The 17958-nt window shown below is 33.8% G+C and overlaps 2 protein-coding genes across 2 annotated transcripts in view; both read right to left on the bottom strand.

Moving 5' to 3' along the window:
- The window catches only part of LOC139092704 (EGFR adapter protein-like), a 37411-nt gene extending 22093 nt beyond the window's left edge, over positions 1–15318 (bottom strand). The window contains exon 1 of the mRNA XM_070643221.1: positions 14897–15318. The gene's annotated coding sequence lies outside the window, so the exon portion shown is untranslated. The remainder of the gene's footprint in view (positions 1–14896) is intronic.
- On the bottom strand, positions 421–2256 carry LOC139092764 (uncharacterized). Its single transcript, XM_070643298.1, has one exon. The coding sequence runs from the start codon at positions 2254–2256 to the stop codon at positions 421–423; it is 1836 nt and encodes a 611-aa protein (XP_070499399.1).
- Positions 15319–17958: the final 2640 nt, after the last annotated feature.

The raw sequence follows: 17958 nt of genomic DNA, 5'->3' as shown, positions 1-17958 counted from the left end.
ATCTTCTTTTAACAGTCTAAATGCAATTCATACCAGGTATAATTTATAATCTGCGCTTTTGCGCCAAACTTTTGTAAACAAATTATTTCAATTCACAATATCACTAAAATTATAAATATTCTCATTAATTTTCGGTACGTTATAGATTCCTAATTTATACACATTACATTTAAGTTAGTTGTCACTTGATTAATCGAGCTTAAATCCTCTAAATAAATTAAATAAATAATTTTCAACTTTTTCACACACACAAAATCAAAAACTCAATTTAAATTTTGCAAAATCGTTAAAATTTGAATCTCAAAAATACGTTAAAATGAAACTTAATTTTTATCTTAATTATTTACGATGTATGGATATCTGTCGATGACATGCTCCCTTCCGTTTTGTTCTGCTCTGCTGAAGAAAACCTTCTAAATCTTAAGGTCCAATACATCTAAGTAATGAACTGCTTGTTTCTAAATCCATCCGCAAGCTACTAATCATTGTTGGTTTAGTCATCACAACAATGTCATCTTGTTCAATCGGTTTTGAGTCAATCCAGCGTTTGGTCAGCACTTTTGTCAAATGCTGTGCACCACGGTAGAACTTGTTCAAAACCATCCTTATTCCACTGGCACAATTCCTCCATCCTTCTTGTAATCTCATAACTCGTTTTGTTGCCACCGGTTCATGCGTGGCTAATTCTCTAATACTTGAATCATCAACAGCGTCTGGAATTTCCTTGCGAACCTTTGCCGCAGCATCATATAAGTGACGAGGTTTTGTCGGAATCTTATTCTCATTGATGACTGTTAATGTTGGCAACAACCACGTTCGTTTTAATTCAATAGACACATTACGTTCATTCATCTTTCTCATACAGCCTTTTGCCTGCAGCTCATCAAATTTTTCATCGGCATGCCTTGATATATTCTGGATCACTGGCATGACCCTTACATCATCAACAGACATTGGTTCGTGCTTTGTTGTTCCGACACATTCGACAGCAAAATCACTAATACTCTCATCTGTTGTCTCTTTACATCTTATCGACATCAATCTTTCTTCATCAAATATCTTATGAACAGCGCAATTGTCTAAAACGTCATTTGTAGTGCCAAATACAGTCCAGCCTAACTTCGTCTTAATTGCAACAGGTTCATCATCAGCACCATTAATGCATGACATGCTTGCTAGAAATGAAACATTCTTCAATCCAATCAGCAGCTTTGGTTGTGCATTCTCATAACTTGGAAGTGGAATACCTTTCAAATACTTGAATCGTTCTTGTAACTCTGCTGCCACTACAGTTTGCGATGCTAAGTCCAGCTGATCGACTGTTCTCACTCCATACAATGGAAATTTCTTTCCTCGTTTTCCCTTGGACACTTGACAATCAAAAATGTACGAATCGCTCTCTTCTCTGCATATACCGCTTGTCCATCTTAAATTTAATGGTCTATGAACACCATTCACGTTTAACTTGTCATAAAGCTCTTTATCAAGCAATGTGACTGAAGATCCGTCGTCTAAGAAGGCATATGTCTCAATTAATTCTCCATTGCTGCCGTGCAATACTACTGGCAAGATCTTATACATCACTGAACTCGACTTGTGATAATTCGATCTCTCCGATTCAGCTGGATTTGATTGTGATGAAGATCCAACTCGATTTTCTGGCTCTGAATGCTTAAGTTCCTTTTGAGCCTCACGAATAACATCACTGGATTGTGACTTCTGATGCAAGACTCGATGATGATATTCTTGACAATCATCGATATTACACATCCTCTTTGTCTTACAATCTTTCCATCGATGCCCTTGCTTCAAACAACAATGGCACAATCCTCTCGAACGCAAAAAAATCTTCTTGTCAGCCAACCTCAGATTCTTAAATTCACTACAATGTTGTAAGTCGTGCGATGAACTCTTACATTTCAAACATTCAAATCGTTCTTCGCGATGTGTGTGCATTCTTCTAGAATCTCCGGCTCGATACTGATAAGATTCAGTTGGTGGCTGTGCTGAAGCGTCTTTCAATCTCTCCGACAAATATTTCCACAAGTCTTTCAGATTAGCATTCTGATTAGCGAGTTTCATTACACCCCAAGCATCTCGATGTCTATCACGCAGTTTAAAAACTAATTGATCAATTATCGACGGTTGACACAAGTAATCAGCTCTTTCCAAACTTTCAGCGTTGATTACAAATGATTCCAGCTCACTAACAAACTCCTTCAATTGATATTTCTCTAAATCTTTCGGTGCTCTCATCTTCAACAATCTTTTCACTTGGCGTGACAAAATCTTCTCTGGATCTCCGTACACAGATTTGAGGTGGTTCATTATAGCAGTTCCGCCTGCCATTCCATTCAATAGTAGTCGACATTCGACTTTCGCTTCACCATCCAAACATTTGATCAGCCTTAAATGATTCAGTTCTTCAGTATATCTTCCAGTCTCAGTTGTGATTTGATAAATTCGCTCAAATAATGGCCATTCTTCAAATGCACCACTGAACGTCGGTAAGTCGGGCAGCGAAGCGGTGTAGCGAATCAATCTTTTAATGTGGATTCGTATGCAAGATGATATTCAGCCCCTTTATGCTTGTGGAAGGCTATACTTTAATAAATCAAAATTTATTTGATATCTTGAAATGTACTGGATCTTTATTTTCTTGACTTATAGATGTACACGAAAAACCTCTGGTCTATAAACATAATGCCATTAGTAACATTCTTAAATTTATCATTTATACAACTTACAATAAATCTTCCAGTGATTAGTACAAGAGGTAAAGTGTTTCTCATGTAAATGCTATGTATTCTTATAACTAAAATAGAAGCGAGACATTAGATTTTAATATTCTAACATATAAATCGTGAACCTTACTGTCGATAATAGTTGGCGAAAATTACACAAATAGCTTCCAGTGCTATGAGTTAACCTTATTATGTAGACTTGACTTAATTTCTAAAATCGACAAAATTTAACTTTAGACAATGTCTCATTATTTTTTTTTATGTTCTATAATCACCTTAAATGTTAATTATTTCAGATTCTTAGTATAATATTATTAATTTCTATTAATAGATAATTCTGATGTGATCTTAACAATTCAACTTTTTTTTATAATCTGATTATCATCACTTATTTTCGAAATTTCGAAAACCGATTCAGTCTTTTATTGCCACAAAATGCCCTTTATCTTCCATAAAAAAAATTTACCTAAAAAAATTTTTTTTGAAGAACACCCCAAATTCACATTTGACTTTTACTTATCTATCTAAATTTTTAATTATGTCCTCTATTTCCGGACTGAAATTCTTCATACTTCTAACATCTATAACATGTAGGTTGTTAAATTTATCGCAGACTTCATACATGTTGTGACCAACTTTTTTGACAATTTTTACAGGTTGATATTTTGCGGCTAACTTGCTCATCCAGTTATGTGACATACTAGATATAGTTCTATATTTCGCCATTATCCAACATCCTGGATTGAATTCTCTTGATGATGCTCCCTTATTGTATTGCTTCATTCTCAACTCGTGATTTCTTTTGCTATTCTCGTAAGCCTGCTGTATTATTTGTCTGTGAAAATCAGCATTTACCGGTGAATTAATTCCATCGTTTGGATCTTTCCCAAATACTACGGTATAAGGTTTAAGTTTGGTTGCATCATGCTTTCTGTTGTTGACTTTACTGATTATTTCTTTGACATGTCTATGCCAGGTTGTGTGGTTCTCATCGGACTGCAGCATTAACATGGCAAGTGCTTCACCAATCACTCTGTTCGCTCTTTCGACTGGATTCTGGTGTGGTGCATATGACGCTGTAGGTAATGAAATAATATTATTATTACTAAGAAAAGTCTTAAACCTGTTGGACATAAACTGAGAGCCTCTATCGTGCTTTATGACTTTGATGTGTGGGAAAATTGACAGTACTTTATCTTTTAAGAATTTAAGGGTATTGTCGATGTTTGCTTTAGTGATGCATTCTGCAATTAGATATCTTGATAAAGCCTCTTGTGCTACTATGATGTATTTATAGCCATATTGCACGGTTGTTGGAAAGGGACCCTTAAAATCTATCTGTATGTGTTCACCAACATTTCTGGGTAATGAAAAATTTGGCATTATTCCCTTTGATGAATAATTTGGAATTTTAATTTGTGCACATTTTAAACATGCTTTAATTTGTTGTTCAACCTCTCGTTTCATTCCTTTCCAATGGAATTGTTCTCTTATCTTGTCTGTTGTCTTGTCAATGCCACCATGTAGCGATTCTAAATGACCCCATTTGATTGCTGCATATCGTTGAGTTGGATGTGGTATTTCTCTCCAATCTTCATTCCTTGAATTTCTGTCATTTACTTTTATAAATATTCTATTGTTCTGATTCATATAATTCTGATTAGCTATTGGATTATTTATGATTTTTTTTCTTAAAGCTTCAAACTTCCTGACCTTATCATTTGCTGATGTTAGTTCTTCATCTGTCATTTGTGGAATTGCTTGCGTTGGATTATGTTCCACTACATTTATTTGATAATGTATAAAGTCATCATCGTCCTCTTCTTGTGTCTGTGGTCTTGTTCTAGACAACGCATCAGCAACAATCATTTGACTGCCTGCCCTGTGAATTATTTGATGAGCATGTGGCTGAAGTAGCAATGACCAACGTAATAATCTCCCTGATTTTCCTTTGTAGTTTAGGGTTTGTGTTAATGAATGATGGTCTGTCATAATAATAATTGGCTGCAAATAGATGTATGGCTTGAAATGATCAAGAGTCTTCAGTACCGCTAAGCATTCTCTCTCATATGCGTGGTACTTTTGTTCCTCCTTAGTAAGTTTATGACTGAAATAAGATATGACATATTCTTTATTATTTTCATCTAGTTGAGCTAATACACCCCCAATTCCTGTTTGACTTGCGTCACACTGAACAATAAATGCCTTCTTATAATCTGGTGCTCTTAAAACAGGGAAAGATGTTAAAATCTTTTTTACTTCTTGAAATGCGTTCTCAGCATCTTGGTTCCATGTGACTTTCTGTGCTTTTTTTTTAATTAATGATGTAATAGGCGACATGAGTGATGAAAAATTTTTTACGAAATGCGCGTACCATGTAACAACTCCAACTAGAGATCTTACTTCTTTGACCGTCTTGGGTGTTGGAATATCAATTATTGCCTTTATTTTTGCTTCCTCCGGATGTTGTCCATCAATGTCAAAAACTCGTCCAATAAATTTTATCTTATGTGTTGGACCTTCAAGTTTATCCGGATTCACTGTTAAGCCATTTTTAGTAAGACGCTCTGCCACAACTTCTATTAATTTAATCAGTTCTTCAAAACTTTCGGTCGCAATTACGATGTCATCAAGATAATGAAAGACATGAGGTTCCAAGTCTTCCCCTATTATACTGTTCATGACTCTGCTTTGAGTAGCTGCTGCATTTCTAAGTCCAAAAGGCATTCGTTTAAATTGGTACGTTCCTTTTCCAGGCACACCAAATGCTGTCTTTTCTTTTGACTGTGATGTTAATTCTGTTTGCATAAATGCGTCCGTAAGATCGACGCTGAAAAACCAATCAGCTTTTGGAAATCGTCTAAATATGTCATTCAAGTCAGGTGAAATGTATGTGTCACGTTTCGTGACAGCATTCAACTTTCTAGCGTCTAGACATAATCTAATTTTTCCATTCTTTTTGGTCACCGGAACAATAGGATGTCTCCAATCAGTGTTTGCTGGCTCAATGTATCCTAACATCAACCATCTGTCTATCTCACATTTCATCTTTTCTGCAATTTCTGGACTGTATTGATATAAACGCTGACAAATAGGTTTTTGATCACCCGTATCTATATGATGTTTAATACTTGTTTGACATCCTACAAAATTATCCGTTGAAAATAAAAATTTGCTGATTGCTTGCTTTAACTTCAGTTGCTGTAATTCTGATAATACAACATCGCTTGATTCTAAGGTCATTATTTTATCTTTCTCTTTAATTATCTTCATGTTCCTGTCAATTAAGTTCATATTAAAGACATGAAAAAAATTAATACCTAAAATGATTTGTTCAACTACTTCAGGTACGACTATCATTTTAACATCACGTTCATCTTCATTGTATTTGACTTTGATCTTTAATTTGCCAAGACACTTCATAAACTTCCCGTTGGCAGCCATAACATTATTATCATTACTATTTGTCTTCTTTAAGATTGCATTCCATATCATTTGAGTGTTGTTTCCCAATACTGAAATAGTGGCACCGGTGTCTAATAAAGCGTTGAAAACTTGGTCACTAATACTGACATTTAAATATATTCGTTGTCCATCCGGTGGCACATTTTGGTTCTGCTTACTTGAAATAATAGGAGCTATTATTTTATCCTTCAAGCCGATGCTCCGCCACTTCTCGAAGGTGATCCATTTCCCGAGCATTGTCGGCAGTCTTTTGTCTGATTGGCATTTTTGTTACCACATTTCACACAATGTGGAATCCACTTTACATCACATTGACCTTGAAGGTGTCCTTTCTTGTTACAATTAAAACATGTCTGTTGTGAGAGCCATTCTCGCTTTTGTTCTTTGGTCCACTTCTGGCTCATTGCGAATTTTCTCTTGTCTAAGCTGTCATTAATTAACAGGATTCGATCCTCATCATCATTTATTTCGTTCCAATCAATCTCATTGTTCCAATAGTCAATCATCATTTCATCCTCAACTTTCATTGTCACATCGTTACTTATCATGTTGATGTTGTTACATTTTGATTGATGAACAGGCTCCTTAGATATATACATTTTGTTCATACCCTCATAAACTTGACAAATCTTCTTTAATTCAGCAATTGAATTTGCAGTCATACATGATGCACGTAAGTCTGGTTTTAAAGCTGCCTTTAAAATGTATAGCTTGTCTGCTTCTGACTTTTCTGGTTTCACGTGACTCATTAATTTCGTGAATCTTAAGAAAAGTTGCTGAAATGTTTCTGTCGGTTGTTGTGCTAAAGTAGCAATAGCTTGTTCAGCTTTAATGGCTCTGTTGTGATCACCAAAATCTTCCATAAATCTTGCTTTAAATTGTACCCAGTTATTGATACTTGTGCGGTTCACTTGCCACCAATTTTGTAATTCTGCTGCCAATAGTACTTCCATAAAACTCAACAAATAGTCAACAGAAAAATCTAATGACATCGATTGTGCTTCCCAAATTTCTAATTGGTCTTGAGCATCCTTTTTTGTGTCATATACATTTTTGCTTAAAATTGTAATTATCGGTGACGTGACTTTGTTTCCATTATTAATGAGGGATGCATTTGCACGACTATTAAGCATTGAATTACGTTGATTCACTGACTCATGTGCTCTATCTTGTTCAACATTTGGTACTGGACGAGGCATTGTATTTGGCGTTGAATATGTTGCTGTACTCATTGGGAATTCATTTTCACTCATCATATTTGAATCATTCATGTTTTGTTGATACGTTCGATTCATGCGTGGAACTTGTCGATAATATGCTTGGCTAGGACAGTTAGAAAATACGTAGCTGTTGTACGGTGTGGAACTTGAACTTCGATATGAAATGTCATAGTCATTTGGAGATACATTCATCGAACGATTACTTGGAATTCTTCCAATATGACAAATTTGGCAATATTTTTGATTGATGTAATAAATCATACGCCTCACACATGTAACTTCATCGTCTTCTATTGAGGTTCTCTTCAAACAATTGATAGCGAAATCCAACTGTGCACCAATAGCCATTATGCTTGCACCTGAAGCTTCCAATCTCGCGATTTCAGTAAAAATTTCTTCAACAATTATTACTGCTTCTGAAACTGTGGCTCTGTGATTCATGAATACGGGCGTTAAATCTTGTCCAGTTTGGCACCACTTGTCAAAATCACATTTCAATTGATTGTTGATGATCAAACGTTGTTCACTTGTTACCGTTTCATTCGCCTGTCCACATATCAATCCTCTTAAATACGCCTCCGCAAAAATTTGTTTCTCTGATAAATATTTTGTCTGGATTAAAAATTGATATCTTCGGCGCTGGATGTTACGAACTGGCTCAGTAACTAACTCAATTGCTGGTGGATTAGGCTGCTGCATCATTAAGTTTGATGATCAATTGAAGATGATTTGCAAAATTTATTTCTGGATGATTTTTTTTGCAAAAATGTGTTTCTGGATGTTTCTTGCAATTTACGTTCGACGCCACTCGCCGCCCTCCTGATGTTTGTAGCGAATCAATCTTTTAATGTGGATTCGTATGCAAGATGATATTCAGCCCCTTTATGCTTGTGGAAGGCTATACTTTAATAAATCAAAATTTATTTGATATCTTGAAATGTACTGGATCTTTATTTTCTTGACTTATAGATGTACACGAAAAACCTCTGGTCTATAAACATAATGCCATTAGTAACATTCTTAAATTTATCATTTATACAACTTACAATAAATCTTCCAGTGATTAGTACAAGAGGTAAAGTGTTTCTCATGTAAATGCTATGTATTCTTATAACTAAAATAGAAGCGAGACATTAGATTTTAATATTCTAACATATAAATCGTGAACCTTACTGTCGATAATAGTTGGCGAAAATTACACAAATAGCTTCCAGTGCTATGAGTTAACCTTATTATGTAGACTTGACTTAATTTCTAAAATCGACAAAATTTAACTTTAGACAATGTCTCATTATTTTTTTTTATGTTCTATAATCACCTTAAATGTTAATTATTTCAGATTCTTAGTATAATATTATTAATTTCTATTAATAGATAATTCTGATGTGATCTTAACAATTCAACTTTTTTTTATAATCTGATTATCATCACTTATTTTCGAAATTTCGAAAACCGATTCAGTCTTTTATTGCCACAACGTATCATTGTTAACTTTAACTGCTCGTCGTGATCATATCCATTACGTACCGTATTGACAGGTACATTCGGTTGCAACATTCGAATTGCATCTGCCAGATACTTGACAATGTTTGCCGCTGGATCATCCTCCGTTGGCTCAATAACTCGAGCACTTGTAGCATCATCAGTTTGTTCCATCACAAACTGTCTAGCATTGACATCGAACTGGGCTGTAGATCGTTTAGGTGTTTCAGCAATTATTGAATCGCCATCATGGAACTGTTCATCACGCTTTTGAACCTTGAGTTTTTGTTGAATAAGTTCCAGTTGCTTTTTCGTCTCTTCAAGTTCCTCTTTTAATTTCTTATTTGCATCATCATTAACTTTCACTTGAAGTCGTGTGTGTTCTTTCTTAATGACCTTTGGATTATCGAATTTCAATTGACGCGGCGCAAGTGCTTGTTCTTGTCTATTCTTGGCAGCACTTCTTAATGTCCTTTCAGATTTCAAAAATCCTGCACAACGTTGACACACCCAGTTGTCTAATTTTGATTTCTTCGTATCGATTCCAGCACAATTAATACAAAATTCTCTTCTGCATTCAGCTATTGCACAAACTAGGCTAACATCAATGCTCTGACATTCAGAACAGACTTTATTCTTTCTGCTGGTGCTCATTTTTATGCTTGGATCTTGAATTTCAGTCTACAGCAATATATTCACTTCCAGTTCCAGTAAAATTGTTTGAAATTTTATCTTATGTCACGGCGGCTTCAGCTGTATTTTGATCCCCCAATAAAAACTGCAATTTCAGGATTAATGTTGACTTCAAATTTATTGATTACAGTTAAAGGGATAAAATTTCCTATGGAAAATATAAAATATGAAATTTTGGTCTTAAATATTAAACAAATTGTCACTTACAAACAGTTTAGCCGTCAAGAACTATTGTGACATAAATTAATCTCTACGATTACAATTGATCAGCAAAACTATAATTAATATACATAAAATAAATATTAAAATGACAATCTAATCTTACAAAATTATACCTGATATGTAAATCCTTAATAATTCACTGGATGTTGCTTTACAATAACTTTCGAATAAACAGATCACTATAATAATATTAACAAATCAAATTACAATCTTCTTTTAACAGTCTAAATGCAATTCATACCAGGTATAATTTATAATCTGCGCTTTTGCGCCAAACTTTTGTAAACAAATTATTTCAATTCACAATATCACTAAAATTATAAATATTCTCATTAATTTTCGGTACGTTATAGATTCCTAATTTATACACATTACATTTAAGTTAGTTGTCACTTGATTAATCGAGCTTAAATCCTCTAAATAAATTAAATAAATAATTTTCAACTTTTTCACACACACAAAATCAAAAACTCAATTTAAATTTTGCAAAATCGTTAAAATTTGAATCTCAAAAATACGTTAAAATGAAACTTAATTTTTATCTTAATTATTTACGATGTATGGATATCTGTCGATGACATATTGCAATCATGGATTTTAATGGAAATTCAAAAAAAGAATTTATTTATACAAAGTTTGACTGGGAAAATTTGCTTAAAAAAAACTTTCTCCATCTATTGTTGCCCATAATCATCATCAAAAAATTTCTATGCTATTCAGAAACAATTATGAGCGATAAAAAAATTGAGAAATTATCATAAAAAAATAATTAAAATGGAAACGAGTTTTTGCAAACGCAAACAGAAATGTCCATCAATATAGCAGCACATGTTTGGCACCAAATTCTTAAATTAGAAGCCGAAAAAGTTACTAAGCAATAGAAATAATTTAATTTGATGGACGAAAAAAATAAAAAAAATGTCCCTAATGAGCTTTTGTCGGCTATATGGATAATGAATTCATACATAATAGGTCATTAAACAGCTTATAGAATAATCCAATGAATAGGATAATTGCAGGCTTATTATTTCAAACTTTTATTTTTTTTGACAATAGGAAAATCTTGAAACGACATTCAGGAAAGAGAGTTGATATCGCGTGTGTTATAAACAATTTAGTAGGTTAACGATTCTAAAAATTTATATCCGTTTTGTATTGTTGGATATAAATTTTGTTCCTCCTGCTTTTTTACTCATAATCATAAATTTTTTTGGTTGATCAAATATAAGAGTTGATATTGTTTGCCGAGTAGTATCTGGTGTATGCATGCGACTGCCTATGCTTCACTGGAAAAGGGTTGGGCTACTTCAGGTACACAAAACAGACATGGAATCCAAATATATTAGCTCAAGGAGTTTTACATCGAATACTAGAATTTTGATTTTTCTGCAGATTAAGTAATCTGACTAAGCAATCTGATCTGTAAGAGTATTGCATTTGGTATTCGAAATTGACAAGCGGTAACCAAGAATAGAACCAGGTTCAGGTGACCTCTGAGTGAGATCATTAATTACAATTGATCTGTACGGCTAGCAAAGTACACTCCGACTCCCACAGCCAGGTCACCCAGCAATGTACATGAAGTAGAAAAAGTTGTCAATTCGGCCTCAGACTAACCTTATTCTGTCCACTAACTAGATTTGAAAAAAATCCGGACTTAGATTAGAGTCAAGTAGCCCTTGAGCCGGATTTTCGGGCTATTTTCCGCATTGTGCTTTCCGAATATACCCCGTCGGAAGGTATACGACGTAGCAAAGTCTGATTATCCAGCCTCAGTCTAACCTGGTTTTTTGCCACAACAAAATCCGGTTTCAAACCAGTGTCAAGTTGTCCCAGAGTCGTATTTATTCACTTCTACCCCTTGTTCTTTCCGGATACCTTGACGATACCAAATTTTCTAGATCAAAATTCGTTCCAGCACTTTCATTGGACCATATGTATTCATGATATAAATAACTCAGCAATATTCAAAATCAGCAAATTCATAAGCTTCAATAAAGTCTCAATAAATACAAAATAAAAGTCCTTAAAAAGTCAAATCATTCCTCATCAAAATTGCTGCTTATTCCAAGAGCATTTCCACAGAAATGCCACTACAGACCTCGACAACAAAACATCGATTTTTTTGTTTTTGTGGATTATTTGTCAAACAATACAATCTGTGTCAAGAATCATGCTGATCAGAAAAATAGCACGGATTTATATCGGAAGTATAAAAATTGTAGCAACATTGACCATCACAATAGTGTCACATTTAGATCAAACAATGCAATTGGAAATCAATACACAATTGTCGTTTCTGTTGATTATTGGATATGTCATCTACTTGTCATGTCTCTCATCTCAATCAATTCAATTAAAAATTGTTCAACAAATGCGTTTGAGACATCCACATGATGAGTCAGTTACTTTTAATATATATTCTGTTTCCATTTTTGTGTGTCATAAAATAATTTAATTTCCGTTTTCATACATAAAAGAGATAAGTTAGAAAAAGTACTCGACTTTATTGAGTGACTACAGCGCATTTTTGTCCCAGATCTTAGTAATTTGTGAAATAAACTTGAATCAATTTGATTTTCATATTAAATTTGGAAACGTTAAAGAATTTTATCAAAGTTAACGGTTTTTGAGAATTTAAATTTTCTAATGATTTCTAAAAATTCAAATTTATTGAAAGCAACGCTTTAAAAATGTTCTCCTTTTGTTTATAAAATGAAAAATCATTAATTAACGTGCATAGAGATGATTTTAGGCTTCCAGAACAATCAAAACTGATATAATTCAATGACACAAAGCGTATGCTTCAAACTAGAGCTTTATGCGAGGTCTGGTTGCCGAGATCTCGTCCCTTAATCATCCAGCCAGCCAGCTAGCCAAACAAACTATATTATTGCCCTTCCTTTTCATTAAAAAATGCTCTAAAAATATGCCATAAAATGGGAATAATAAGAAGAAGCTACAGTTGCATGCTATGCCGATATTTAGAATATATTTTTAAGGCATATGTCTTCCGCTATAAAAGGAAATGAATTAGGGCGATGAATAAAAAAAATATAAGAAATTCTTTATGAAAATTGCGTAATTTTTAAGACTTCTCATCATGCCTTGCTATTTTGCCATCCTCGAGGGAGTCTATCGGTTAGTAACCAAAACAACGGATGTACTTCTATTTTCAATAAATTTTAAAAAAAGTAGCAAGACCATAATTAATCACAATATTATCGACACCGTGCCATGAGGAAGCAACTTTTGTTACTTTTAACACAGCCATAATCACAATTCACAAAGGTTCGCAAACAAATGACTTAAATTAATGGACCCTCCTCCTCCCCCACCTTAATTTTTTTCTCTCACCATTCAGTTCTCGTAATCATAATTAATCAACTAACAACTCTGCTGGGTAATATAATTTACAGTCTCGTGCGACACACTAACAATGGTGGAAAAGGAACCAAAGTTAATGAGTTTTTTTCTGTTCCGGAATTTATTTTTATGCTTTTTAGTGGTAATGTAAAGTTTTTTTCACATTTTTGTCTCTTGTCATTCAATTTTAAAGTTGTAAATTTTTCACGCAACGGAATTAAAGGATATACATTTATTAAAGGTAATAAGTATCTCCTAGATCAGTAATGGGCAATCTGTGTGCTGCGGTACATCAATGTACTTTTTTGGGATCTTGAGATGCACCAAGTGAGGCACAAAATGCAAAAAACAGGCGATTTTGGTATAGCCGATTATTAAAAAACACATGTTTCGAACGTGGCTTACTATCAAGATTTACTTCAACATTCAGCTTATCCACCTCTGTCCTAGATTATATGAAAAAGGATCCCAATTGTGTTATCATCATCCGATGATTGTTGCTACCTTTTTCTTGGCAAATGCATACATGTGCTGTATGTATACATAAGTTACTAAGTACTTGATATAAAGTGTTACGGAGAAAATTGTTTATTTTATCCTCACACATATCTTTTACAATTTCCTTGCAATAAACATTCTCTGTCAACGGAATGTTGAATTTTTGGAGAGAACCGCACAGAAAAAAGAAGTTTTAGGGTTGGATTAAAGTAGCGTGTTTAGTGTATCAAAAGAGAGGATTTTAAAATATTTTTTTAAAAAAGGTTTAGAGCAGCAGAATTTGCAACAAATTTATTTTCTTATGAGATTCGAACTCAAGGATATCTCGAATTTTTTTCGAATTAACTTAATGCTTTTAGGTTCTAAGTGAATAAAATCATTTGTATTTATAACGGATTTTTCCGGAATAGCACAAAATGGTTAATTGATCAAAAACCCGACAAACACAAAGAAGAAAGCAGAGCTAGAAGCTGACTCAAATTCATACATTATATACGGAGATTAATCAGATTTGTAGCAACCTAGGCTCCAAGTCGGAGCATGGTTTTAGTAAGTAAGTAAGTAATATGGAGATTTTAGCTATATGGAGATTAGCTACACAAAGCGTTTGGTATTGGAAATTGGCAATTGGGAGTCAGTGAGAGACAGTTTCAGACGTCATTAGAGGGAGCCCATGGATGATTGATCTGTATGGCCAGCTAAGTAAGTAAGTAAGTATATGGAACTGAGTCAAATTTTTCTTATAAAATCTAAGTTGAGCTCGGACTTGGAAAAAAGGTTTGAACAAGACTCTGTCACATTTATGACTTCTACACGAAGGTGGACTTCCTTTTACAACATGTCAAAAAATTATTATTAGTAAATTGTGTCAAATTCTCAGTCCACAGACCCCTTCCCTACTAAAATCATTATTTAACAAGCATACGACCCAGTAAACGTCACATTACACTCCAAAAATTCCCAATCCCCGCAAAACCGCGCTCAATAAAACTCCGAGAAAAATGAAAATTTACTAGCGGCACAAAACAATGAGAAAATGAGAAGGCAAAAGAAGGAAAAAGTCAAAAATGAGGATTGTCTTAAGCTTCAAAAATTTGACGTCGTTTGTCGTGTGTTAAAATTTAATTAAACAATAACAATTTTTTTGACGATGAAAATTAAGTAAAAGAAGGCAAAGGAGGCACGAAAAATAATGAAAATATTTACCCCCAAAAAAAGTAACGGAAGCTAACGATCCGTAGCTTAAAATTGTTTCAACCGTCTTTCACTTTAAATGCTTCATTAATAATCCTTTTTTGTTCACTTTCTTTTATTTCCACTGCCACCATTCACTTCTGACTCATTGTTCATATACACATAAATTGATGAGCTCATTAATTTATTATTATTATATTCTATATTGTGTGCCTCACTACAAATAATTTTCACTTTTTTTTTTTATATCAGCGCATTTAATTACAATTATTTTATTTTATTTTGGTGCTGCCTGACACTGCTGTATGCAAAAAAATATTTCTTTTGTATTTATTAAAATTTATTATGCTCTGTTTTGTATTTTTTATGCTGCAATCTATAACATAAATGCACAATAATAATATTTATAGGAAAATCGCGGAAAAGTCGATCCTGACCGAGTGAAAATCAACAACACACTGAAGGGAAAGCATTTATCCTTATGATAATTTATACATACAGTGAGAATATTGGAAGAATTTGTTACTATAGTCACCATGTGGTGGGCTGACAGGCGCAACTTCCAGTGAGAGAGACTCTTTTTTGGGAAGTTTTTCATTCATAAATACGTGAGGGGTGTGTGGGATGGGGTGGAGGACGACAAAACAACGTGATTTTACGAGAGAATGGATGTGCGCATGTGTGGGATTGTAAGCACGTTTGAATTGTTATTATAGCTCATTATGAGCATTGAATTGGATATTTTAATAATTTAGTGTTAATGTTGTTGGAAATTCCTACAATTTTCCTGATTTTTCCTCAATATTTCCCAAAAATCCCCAATAATCCCAAACTCCCCATCAAATTGCCCTTGAATTTTCATGCATAAACACTTCGCATACCTCGCGTACTGAATAACAAAAATCAAGAAAATTCCTTCCAGTGAGAAAAGTCATTCCAGTATGAAATGTGCGAGAAAATTGTTCAGGGTTTGGCAGGTGACAATACCATAAGTACCAAAACAAACATGTCTAATTAAAATTGATTGATTTGGGAAGTGAATCCGTTTCGAATTAATATTAATTAAATGTTTATTGCGTGGTTGAATGAATGAGTTGAACCGCTTCTTTGACCTAATTTCCTTCTTTTTCTGGCAATTAATTTAGGATGGGGGGGTTGTTTGGATGTTACGGAATTATTACTTACAAAAATGTATTTCGAGCGAAGCTCGAACAACAATAGTTCGAACGCAGTAGCGAAGCTCACAAATTTTTGCTGCTCTGCAGAGCATACTGCGTCGATAGTGATTCGACTGAGCATGTGAGCATGACAAACAAATTTTTGCGACCTGAACGGAGCGAGACATCAAGACAGATTAGCGAGCACGAGGTAGACATGAAGCAAAATTTTCTCTTGCCGTAGAGTTACTTTTCAAGTAATCATTAAATATTACATTTATTTCATAAATCTATTATTTTGTTCAAGTTGATTTTTTTTTTAATTTATACTTTTCTGTACAGGGGTGAATATTCCCATGAAGCGTGATCCGCTTCATTACTAGTTATTATATTCTATATTGTGTGCCTCACTACAAATAATTTTCACTTTTTTTTTATATCAGCGCATTTAATTACAATTATTTTATTTTATTTTGGTGCTGCCTGACACTGCTGTATGCAAAAAAATATTTCTTTTGTATTTATTAAAATTTATTATGCTCTGTTTTGTATTTTTTATGCTGCAATCTATAACATAAATGTATAATAATAATATTTATAGGATAATCGCGGAAAAATCGATCCTGACCGAGTGAAAATCAACAACACACTGAAGGGAAAGCATTTATCCTTATGATAATTTATACATACAGTGAGAATATTGGAAGAATTTGTTACTATAGTCACCATGTGGTGGGCTGACAGGCGCAACTTCCAGTGAGAGAGACTCTTATTTTGGATTAACAGACACTCACATGATTATTAAATTGTAAGCGTGCTGAATATTATGTGTTAATGTTGTGGGAAATTCCTACAATTTTCATACCAATAGCCCTTGAATTTTCATGCATAAACACTTATTACCTCGTGAATAACAAAAATCAAGAAAATCTTTCCAGTGAGAAAAGTCATTCCAGTATGAAATGGTTGACAAAACCATAAGCCAAAACAAACATGTCTATTAAAATTGATTGATTTGGGAAGTGAATCCGTTTCGAATTAATATTAATTAAATGTTTGGAATCGACCTAATTTCCTTCTTTTCTTGCTATTAATTTGCGAATTTATTACTTACAAGTTGCGTGGAGCTTAATATTGACGAGAGGAATAAGTAATATGTAGAAAATGGTAAGGGGGAGCATTGTTAGTAAAATAACGCTTAAGTTAACGTTATGAATAAGCAAACGACCCTGTAAAAGCCGTTCACACATTATGTAATCCTGTTAAAGGAGTTACAGGAAAATTTAGTAGAGGGTGAGTGAACAGGGTGGGGTTAGAAGATGAGTAAGGGAGTCAACCCAACATTTGAGATTTTTGTCTCGAAATTAGCAGGTTGAAGAATTTTGTCAAAAAATGGTTGACCTCATCACGGGATTAACTCCATAACTCCAATACATAAGCCCTCCTTCCAAATGCAACTTCTATATACCACCCCATAACTTCCAATCGACCCCCTTCTTCAAGTCAGAAATAGAAACTAGTTCAAGCACGTGAAAGTCTCGAGGGCATTTAAGGATGATCAACTCTAAATAGATTACTCGGTCAATTAAGTAAATTTGATGGTTTTTGACTCATCCGCATGCCATGCCATCTTGATGAGGTTATTTAATGTCCACAACAGAATGGATAAAAATTGGCTGTTAGGCAGGCAAAAAAAAACTTTGTTTCGTATGTGCTATTTACACATACACGAGAGAAAGAAGTAGCATCAACAACAAAGTTATTTTGAGCTGGAAATGATACATATTTCGTGTTATGAATTTTTTATGTCAAACTTTTGTTATTCCTACTTCTTGTTCCAACTCTTATGTACACATCCTAACACACATAAGGCATTATTTAGGTTATTAATAATTTATGTCTTTTTTCAACTTTTTT

Source organism: Chironomus tepperi, unplaced genomic scaffold, assembly GCF_022539635.2.
Source record: "Chironomus tepperi strain 1889 unplaced genomic scaffold, CSIRO-AGI_Ctep_v1 contig_309, whole genome shotgun sequence".
Classification (NCBI taxonomy): domain Eukaryota; kingdom Metazoa; phylum Arthropoda; class Insecta; order Diptera; family Chironomidae; genus Chironomus; species Chironomus tepperi.
This window is presented reverse-complemented; position numbering and strand designations above follow the sequence as displayed.